At 39.2% G+C, this 10,754-nt stretch overlaps 1 protein-coding gene across 2 annotated transcripts in view; it reads left to right on the forward strand.

Moving 5' to 3' along the window:
* SEC24D (SEC24 family member D) overlaps positions 1-10,754 on the forward strand; it is a 166,912-nt gene that overhangs the window by 121,025 nt on the left and 35,133 nt on the right. For both annotated transcript variants that reach the window (XM_006874588.1, XM_006874587.1), the window contains one exon: positions 9,297-9,413. In XM_006874588.1, coding sequence (XP_006874650.1) covers positions 9,297-9,413 — 117 coding nt within the window. The remainder of the gene's footprint in view (positions 1-9,296; positions 9,414-10,754) is intronic.

Here is a 10,754-nt window from a genome sequence, read left to right on the forward strand (position 1 = left end):
TGCTGTAAAGATTTGTTCCCTCTTTTGACCTACTGCATCCATAGGTGTAGGTCAAGTTCATCAAATTGTATCAGATTACTCTTTTTTTCCTCTTCTTCTTCTAGTTGAGCTCTGATCATCCAGTCATTGAAGCCAGATCAAGTGGGTATTATCTGCAAGTGTGGGTGTTCTTATGCATATGTCCTCTCTTCTTATCAGCTGAACACTTCACTCTACACTCTACAACATTAATTCTTATAGATAAGAATGAACTGTCTTTATAAAACATAAACATCTTTATTTATAATACCTGCTGCCATCAAATTGATTCCAACAAAAGTTAGGAAGTTATATATTTATAAAATGACAGTTTGGGATATAATGTTACTATCACATGTCTGTTATGATGCAAAGCAGTATTGGCTCTTTTCCAACGCCAGTCTTCATACAAAAGCTGAAGGATGCGCCTCTGTTTCAGAAGGCTTAGAAAGGCAATACAGTAGTTTATTGCAAATAATGCATGCGCAGTATGTTCAGTCCCGTGTGTTATTTTCATAAGTGCCTTATACCAATATTTTTTTTTACATGTTGCTGAATTCAGTTTCATCTTTTTTTCTGTCCAAGTGATATAAGGATAGGTCTTCATCTTGGTGCCTGTTGAGGTGGAGGTTTGGTTCCCAATAGCAGAGCCTCACCAGTCTGCCCTGGAGTCTCTAAGCAGCCCCTCTCTGTCAGCACAGTTCCTTATATAACTTTGTCAGTTCTGCCTGCTGTATGTGTGTGCACATTACTCACACAGGCATGTTATTTACAAGAAATCAGTAGTTCTCCAATTTGGAGTTCCTGTGTGTTTCAACTGGCTAATAATCTCAACTATTAACAGAAAGTGTAGAAGGCTGAGACCAGTAAGAAGAAGAAAGACCTGGTTATCCACTTCAGAAAATCAGTCATTGATGATGGAACACAGTTCTGCTTTCACCTCACACCCAGTTGTCACCATGAGTTAGAATCAATGGGATGACAATTGGTTTAGTTTTTCAGTTGGCCAATCATAGAGTCATGTGTTTCGAGGTAGTGGTTGCAGTGGTGGTTGTGTGTCACTATGTCAGTTCTGACTCATAGCTAACCTGTATAGTGTCTCTGAGGCTGTAAATCTTAATGGGAGCAGAAAGTCTCATCTTTCTCCCTCAGAGCGACTGGTAGATTTGAACTGCTGACCTTGTGGTAAGCAGCTCAGCTCATAATCCATTACACTACCAGAACTCCGTGTTAAGGGGTGGGTGTTTTGTTAAAATATAAGCTTCTGGCTCTACTACCAAAGCTTCTGATTCATTAAGTCTTGGACAAAGCTTAAGAATCTGTATTTTTATAACTCTCCAATCTATTTTTATGATTATCTGTATTTAGAGGCTACTAGCATGAGGAATTATAATTCATTCTGAAATTTATGCAAATACCGTTTTTGCGCCAACTTAATTCACCAGAAACTTGCATACCTGTTGTGTATAACTTGATATGTTACTTTTGTTCGATGAATGTTGACTTAATAATAATTTAATGTCTTGTGCTATGATTTTTATTAATGGTTAAAATAAGAAACAACTTTATGAAGAAAGTTTTTTTGTTCTTTTGCAGAAATTTAAGTGAAGACATTACTACATTATTCCATTTCTTAAATACAAAAAGAGCCGTTCATTTATTACTTAGAGTTAATTCTTACAAATATGCCTTCTCATAATGTTCCTTTGACTCTAACTAATAAGACAGGGATCCTGGTGTGGTACTGTAGGATAAGCACTGGACTGCAAGGCTGGTTTGAACCACAAGATTGGCGGTTCAAGCTCACAAGCCAAGCCACTCCCTGGAAACCCTACTCTATGCAGGGTCACTATGAGTTGGAACCAACTCAACAGCACTTAACAACAACAAGAACAAACAACAAGATAGCTGTTAATAATACATAGGGTAGATTTTCCAATATAATTATTTCCTTTCCCTGACCTTACTGATCTATAGTTCTTTCATATATGCCATAGGGGCTCTATTTTACATGTGCCTTTAACCATTAAAGTTTCCTCAAAATATATTTTGTAAATAGATTGCTATTATAAATAAGAAATTCATGAGAAAATTTCTCCTAGATCTGTCAGGAGAATTCTGTGAGAACATTATGTTTTGTGCTTAACAACATTAACCAACTTTATGTGAAGAAAAATACAAAACAACAAAACGTGTGTGTATAACTATTGGGTGTGTGTGTGATCGTTTAACTACCTCTGACAGTCATATTATCTCATTTCTTCAAGTCCTAAGTGGGTAAAATTCAGTCACATTTAAATATGTGCAGCACATATGTTGTTGTTGTTAATTGCCATTGAGTTGGTTCTGACTCACAGCTATCCTGTATAGGATTTCCGAGGAGCAGCTGATGGGTTTAAATTGCTGACCTTGTGGTTTGCAGTCCAGTGCTGATCCTACAGCACCACATCAGGAGTCCTTGTGTATTATATATAATACTAAGGTTTTTGCCTGAAGTTATTACTAGGCTAATAGCTAACTTTTTTTGAGAATTGGCTAGGTAATATTTGGTGGCAGTTGTAACCCACTTTTGGTTTTGTGGGAGAAGGATGTAACAATCTGCTTCTGTAAAAATCATAGCCATGGAAGTCCCATGGGTTCTATTCTGTCCTATAGGCTCACTATGAGTCAGAACTGGGGTGAAAGCAACCAGGTTAGTTAAAAAACGAACAGGCCATTCACTTGTTTGTTTGTTTTTTAATCAATAAGGATTTTATAATTGCTGGTTAATGTGCTGGACTGCAAGTAAGTTTGAACTGCAAGGTTGGTGTTTCAAGCTTACCAGCTGCTCCTTGGAAACCGTATCCAAGGTCACTGTGAGTGAGAACCCGCTCAATGGCACTTAGCAACAAGAACAGATTGCTTACAGGGAGGCAGTGGTAATTCTGTGGTAGAATTCTCACCTTCCTTGTGGAAGTTGTTGTTGTTGACAGATGCTGTTGAGCCAGTTCTGACTCATAGTGACCCTGTATAGGATTTCTGAAGCTGCAAATCTTTATTGGTACAGAAAGCCTCATCTTTCTCCCATGTAGTAGCTGGTGGCTTTGAACTGCCAACCTTGTGGTTAGCAGTCCAGTGCTTATCCTACAACCCCACCAGCATGGGAGAGACCCAAGTTCAATTCCCGGCCAGTGCACCTGATGTATAGCCACCACCTGTCTGTCAGTGGAGGCTTTCTTGTTACTGTGATACTGAACAGCTTTTAAAGGAGCTTCCAGACTTAAGACAAACTAGGAAGAAAGGCCTGGCAGTCTGCTTGCAAAAAAAGTCAGCTGATGAAAACCCTATGGCTCACAAAGGTTCTATCCGCAGTTGATTCAGCGGATGGTGCAAGACCAGTTTGCATTTCATTCTGTTGAGCATGAGGTTGCCATGAGTCAGGAACACTGACCATAGCTCCATTTTATCAGGCAATGTCCCTGCTCCTAAAGTTGCTTAGTGTCACAGAAGAGATGCAACTTTGTAATACAAGACATGATGCAATGTCTAATGCTTGTTCTGCAAGGGGAGAAGGCAAAGACTAACTGGACAGACTAGGATTGTGACTGGTCAGGCCAATAGCTCAGGGTGTTCTAGACAGGAGGGTCCCACCATCTGTGAACAGAGAGAAGAAACGGAAAGAACATCAAAGTGATACTTTTCTTATTGTGTGTCCAAGTGAAAACATTTTAGAATTGGACTCCCTCCTTTGAGTTATAGCTTTACTTTTTATCAGATAGATGCCAAGTAAAATCTATTATTATATAACTAGGAGTAGTAAACTTCTTGAAGCAAACAGAGTAGATAAAAGATACGAAAAACTCATGCTAATCTGTCACAAAGATAAACAGGACTGTGTGTGTGTAAAGTTATTTGCTTACTTTTTCAGAAGTTCCTGCAATAGCCAACTAAAGGCTTTGATATACTGTTTCGGTTTTACATGTTTTTGTGTTCATAGCATTTTATACTTGGGCTTTTCCCCCCACATAGTCTTTCCATATCTGTATCTCTTTCAAAATATGACACTCATTACTCAACTATATGTGAATTGCTAGCATTATCTTTCATCTTGGCCAAAGAACAGTTTTCCAAGTTAGTTATAAAAACCACATAAAACACATTTAGTAAAAAGTTGGAGGAAAATGACTTTTAGTGGTTGCACTTAACATGTAAACTAATTGTGGAGGATTTATCTTTAAATTACCCGCAATATGTATCTAAATTTAATCTTAAGGTAATACATCACAGCAGCATTCCTCCCACAAACATTTGTGGAGCACCAGTAAGGACCATTCACATGCTCAGCTGCTAATCAAAAGGTTGGAGGTTCAAGTGTATCCAGAGAAGCCTTGGAAGAAAGGCCTGGAAATCTATTTCCAAAAAAATTAGCCAGTGCCAATTCTGTGGAGCACAAGTCTACTCTGACACACAGAAGGGTTCACCAGGAGTCAGTTTAACTCTGCAGTAACAGGTTTTGTAGCATGAAAGGCACTGGACCTAACATAATGTAGAAAAAACAAGATTCCATTTGTTTCATGGAGTACTTGAACTATAAGAGAAGGCACAGAATTACAGTGTCATGAACTCTAGAATAGTCTTGTTTGCAAAGCAGAGCAAGGACCTAGAGGTGGAGACACCCAGCTCTGCTGAGAGCGTTAGCAACATGCCTTTCAGAGAAGGGGTATCAGAACTGAACTTTGAGCACTGAATTCTCCAGACGAATCTTTTTTAACATGTTTTGAGCCATAATAAGAATCACATGAGTCATCTACCTAATTCTATATGAAACACACCTGCAGGTGCAGGCATATTTTTTTTATCAAAATCATACATTTGTAGAGACATACAAAATATAATACTATAAATGCTTTTTTTCCTGATATTTTGTTAACTTGCTACTCATGAAAAATCCTATAAGTTATTAGTGAAACAACCGGGTTTAAAATTAATAGTCACTTTACAAGGACAAATACATAAAAATGGCTTAAAAAAAAATACTGAATTTTATTTTGTTTTAATGGACCCTGGTTTTTTCCTTTAAGAGTTTATTGTACAAGAGATTTGAATGGCACTGTAGGATAAACACTGGATTGCTAACCACAAGGTCTGGTTCAAACCTACCAGATGCACCTTGGAAACCCTATACAGGGTTGCTATGAGTCAGAATTGACTTGGTGGCACTTAACGACGACTATGATTTTTGTCATGCACTGGATCATTTTTCTCAACAATTATTTTCAGTAGGCATTATTTTTCCTGTTTGGCTGCTAACCCAAGGTTGGCTGTCCAGACCCATTCAGTGGTTCCGTGAAAGGTCCGGTGAACTGCCTCTGTAAAGATTGCAATCCAGAAAACCCTACCGGGCAGTTCTGCTCTGTAGCACGTGGGGTTGCTATGAGTCAGGGGCCTTCTCAGCAGCTAACAATAACAATGTTTTTCCTACAATATGTGTGGTGGTGCTGTAGGATAAGAACTGGACTGCCAACCACAGGTCAGCAGTTCAAGCCCACCAACTGCTTCACAAGAGAAAAATAAGGCTGTCTTCTCCTGGATAGAAGGAGCTCTGGTTGCGTAGTGGTTACCAATCGGGCTGCTAATCTCACGGTCAGCAGTTCAAAACTACCAGCTATTCCATGGGAGAAAGATAGGCTTTCTGCTCCCATAAAGATTTACAGCCTTGGAAACCCTGTATAGGGTCGCTGTGAGTTGGAACCGACTCCACGGCACATAACAACAACTACTCCTGTATAGACTCATGGCGTCTCTATGAATCTGAATCAAGTCTATGGTAGTGGGTTTGGTTTGGATTATATTTTATGTAACTCAGGCTTAGAGAAGTTTAATAATTTACACAATGTAACTCAGCTAGCAAAATGACTGAGATTCTAGCCCAGGCAGGTAGGAACTAGGACCTGTGCTCTTAACTGCTTGGTATAAAATTAAAATGCATCTGTGAACAGAAAATGGCTAGATGACTAGAACTTTTAAGAGTGAATCACTTAGGGAATTAGATGGGCCAGCAAGAAAATTTGAGGATTTAGGAAGCAGTGTGTATTTGTTTATGGAAATTTGGCAGTGAGTATAGGTGTTGCTTACACAACATAATTAATATAATTGATATCACTAAATTGTATGTCTGAAAATGTTGAATTGGCAAATAGTGTATTACATGTAGTTTTTTACAATAGCAGCAAAAGTTAGGAAGAAGGAATACTTTTTTTTTAACTTTATACTTCTACTACTTGAATTTTTAAAAAATTTTAAAAGTACTTTTATAATGATAAAAATAATAAACCAAAACCCAAACTCACCATCACTGAGTCAATTCTGACTCACAGAGACCTTATCTTAGATTTCCGAGGCTGTAAATCTTTAGGGAAGCAGACAGTGTCTTCTTTCTTCTGAGGAGCCACTGGTGGGTTAGAACTGCCCAATAAAAACAATAGAAATGAAAAAACTACATTTGTAGAATTTCAAGAGCTTTAACATGTCCTGCTCCTGTAAAGATTTACAGCCTTGGAAACTGTATTTAAGGTCACTACGAGTCAGAACCAATTCACAGCACTTAACAACAACAAAGAAGTTATTATCAATATTACTGTAGTGTTTACTCTAATTCGGTCATTGTTGTCAAGTGCCATCGAGTTGGTTCCGGCTCACCCCATATGGAGTTTCCAAGGAACGACTGGTGAGTTTGAACCACCGACCTTGTGGTTCAAACTGACCTTGTGGTCCAGTGCTTATCCTATAGCCACACGAGGGCTCCTAAATGGTTATTGGAAGTAATGTATTTCTACTGCCAAAATGTTGATAGTACAAGGGGGCTTTTGAAAGCTCATGAAAAAATTCCAGTATCTTTTAATCCCATTTTCCACAAACTTCTTGAAGCATCCTCATATGGTTCTCCTATGTAATGTAAATATAGGTATAGATTTACTACATACACTTTTTTCATTCAGTCTTGCCTTCTTTCTTATTAATGTTGTATCCATCAGTAGTGTTCAGCAAAAAAGTTAGGTAACAATAAAATCACAACTCACAAATTCATGCTGACTACTGGCAACAGCCAAGACTAGAAAGGCTACAAGTTACATACCTTCCAAAAGTGTTCTGTGTATTTTTTCCAGAAAGTGTATCAGAACACACTCAATGAAGCAGACATGAAGACAGGGCTCACTTGGGTAGCATGAACACATAAGTGCTCAACTACTAGCCAAAAAGTTGATAGTTTGAAACCACCAAGAGGCCCCTTGGAAGACAGGCCTGCCTGGTGATCTGCTTCCAGGAGGTCACATTCTACACACATGATGTTGCCCTGAGTCTGAGTCCACTCAATGACAAACAACATAACAACAAACTTGAAGTTTTCAGTTTGTTTTTTAAGGAAGTTACTCACAAAACTAAACAAAAGCAACCAACCCTGCTGTTGAATCCTATATAGGCTTAGATCTTTAACAGAGCAAAAGCTTCATCTTTAGCCCACATTCATTGGCCTTCTTGTTGTTAAGTAACATCGAGGTTGTTCTTACTCCTGATGACCTAGTATAAGGTTTACAAGGAGTGGCTGATGGGTTTGAACCACTGATCTTGTAGGTAGCTGCCCAGTGCTTATTCTACAGTGCCCCTGCACCCAGGACGCACAAACTTGAGTTCCTTATTAGTAGTAGCATTTCACTAGTGTGCCACTGAACTCAGCCATCGCAAACTATAGTGCCAAGCAGAGAAAAGCTAAAGATGAATTCTGGGTGAGGTAACAGAATGCAGAGATACAGAGATGAGTGAAAACACTCACTTGTGAGGCTGCAACTTGCAGTGCAAGGAATGGTATTGCTGTTAAGTGACATTGAGTTGATTCCAACTCATAGAGACCCTCCACAGGGTTTCCAAGGAGCAGATGGTGGGTTTGAACCGCTGACCTTGTAGTTTGCAGTCCAGTGCTTATCCATCAGCATGACGCCAGGAGTCCATCAAAGAATGGCTGTAGTTGTCAAGTGCCATCAAGTCAGTTCCAACTCATAGCGACCTGTGTAGGGTTTCCAAGGAGCCGCTGATAGGTTTGAACTGCTGACCTTGTGGTTCGCAGTCCAGTGGTGATCCTGTAGTCCAAATGGTAGGGGTAAAGAAACATTAGAAAAAAATAGTCTTAGATTGAACTTCACTGGGCCTATAAGTTATTATTGATTGGCTGTGTGAGCAGGGGTATATTTGGGTGCAGAGCCTCAATTTTCACACCTTTAACATGCAGAAAATGTTGCCTACTTCTCAGGGTTAAGAAAGTAAATCTGTGTAGAGGGTGTTACACAGAGCTGCACATAGCAAATGTTGGGAGCAACTCACGTCATTCCCTCTTCCTTCTCCTGTTCCCATGAAGATAGCCTGTGGACCTTGTCCTGTGGAGAAAAGTCACATGGTCAGAACAATTGTCTTTATTTCAGAGAGCATTCCAGTTCCAGTGTGCAGGATGGATTGGAGAAAGGAAAGATTGGGGAGCAGGTTACTATGGTGAATCACGTTTAATTTCAGTAAATTTTACTTGGTACACTACTTCTTAGTTCATTAAATAAGATTTTAAATATTCTTAATGCTGAACTGAGTTTCACAGAGGCTGAAATCTTCTATTACTTCCTAGGGACTTTAGGTGTATGAATGTTGTTCATACATTTTTCCTTTTGCTGTCATGCCTGATAGCTAATTCCTGATGTCTGCTGTTGCCACAACACCATTACATTCTTGTGCATTCTACCTTGAACACGATGATATTAGGTTAAGTCAAAGGTTGAATTAATAGCTTCTGTTCCATATGATCCTGGGAACTCTATCATGCACTTTTCTATCACAGGATTCACTTGTTCCTTCAAGACTGAGGGGCTTCAAAAAGTTCATGGAGTAAATGGAATTTAAAAATTATGGAATTTTTCCACAAACTTTTTGAAGTCCCCTCATATATTGTGACTAAGCAAGAAAATAATTTGATTGTAGCACATGTAATAGTAATGCACCCTAAGGTATCATGGTATACAGACTTATATTTAAATTCTAGCTCTTTCCTTTACAACGTGAATAAATTACTTATCGTCCCTAAGCCTCTTGTTTTTCTATCCATAAACTGGAGGGATTAGTACTTGCCCAAGGACACAAAGGTTACTTTGAGGATTAAATAAGATATATATAGTATCTGGTTTATAGAAGGTACTTTGTAATTTATTTTCTGACTCCCTTAAAACCTTCCCACCCATGTCATTTGCTGTGGTTTATTTTAGGCAGCAGAGTGTCCTGGGAAGCTGTTCATCTTCCATTCCTCCTTGCCAACCGCAGAAGCACCTGGGAAGCTCAAAAACAGAGATGACAAAAAGCTAGTTAACACGGACAAAGAGAAGGTATTTTGCATACAATTGCTCTTTGAGGTGTCCATGAAAGTTATTGTTGTTGTTAAGTACCTTCCAGTCAGTTCAGGCCCATTAGCAACCCTGTATAGGGTTTCTGAGGAGCGGCTGATGAGCTCAAACGGCTTTGCAGTCTGGCGACCCCACAGTGCCACACCATGACTCCATGAAAGTTATTAGAAGGGGATAAGAGTGTGGCAGGGTAGGGAGGAGAAGCGAAATCTCAGGTAAAAACCAAGGTCTTTGTAGAACACGGGAAATTTTTGAGTTGCAAATAATTTAAGAAATTTTGTATTATAAAAATACCTGATTTAAAATAAGGCCCCATCATTTCTTTTTCTTTCTTTTTTTTTTTAAATGTTTTATTGTGAATTATGTGATAGTTTACATGGGAGAACATTAGTTTTACACTCATCCTATTGTATATCGTTACATTGCTATGGTTACAGTCCCCTCCATGCATCATCAACCAACCAAAGGGTATAATACTACAAGCCTGTCCTCTGGTCGTCAGCACGCAGCCCTTTTCCCTCTCTGTGTGTAAAGTCACCACCAACGTTTCTTCATGTATATAATCTCTATAATGGTGACTGAGTGATTAGACTGTCACTGAAATGGAAAAAGTGAGGGAAAATGTAGAAAACAAACACAGCTGAAGAGTGAAGAGAATATGGACTCTACCATAAACGTTCTTGAGCTGGGGACCTGAAGCATGAACTAGAGCTTCCCGCAGCTCTCCTTTGACAGCGAGTGGAGCAGTGAAAGAAAAGTCAGTGAAAGAATGAGGGCATGCATGTGGGTATCAGGTTACTGGCCAGTTGATACTACACAAATTACTAACTTCCTGAACTTTATCTAGTTCTTTAAAAGCCAGGTTAGCAATATTCATTAGGGCTACTTCAGGATCAGAGCAGATTGCACAATACATATGTTTTACATGGCACAAGCCTGCCACAGACTGAGTATTGATTACCACAACCCATTTGTTTAACTCAGGTCACTTACCTAGGGGGAAGGGGGAAATAGATATATGCATATACATATGTTGTTGCTGTTGTGTGCCATTGCATTGTTGATGATTCACAGCATTCCTTTTTGGGTTTCCAATTTCCAAGAGTGGCTGGTGGGTTTGAACTGTCAATATTGCATTTATCCTACAGAGCCACACCAGAGCTTATATATACAAAAACTCGTGTGCTGCTGTAGGATCAGTGCTAGACTTCGAACCACAAGGTTGGCGGTTCAAACCCCCCAGCTCCTCCTCAGAAATCCTATACAGGGTCGCTATGAGTCAGAACTGATTAAATAGCACCTAACAACAACATATGTGTATGT

Source organism: Chrysochloris asiatica, unplaced genomic scaffold, assembly GCF_000296735.1.
Source record: "Chrysochloris asiatica unplaced genomic scaffold, ChrAsi1.0 scaffold00288, whole genome shotgun sequence".
Lineage (NCBI taxonomy): Eukaryota > Metazoa > Chordata > Mammalia > Afrosoricida > Chrysochloridae > Chrysochloris > Chrysochloris asiatica.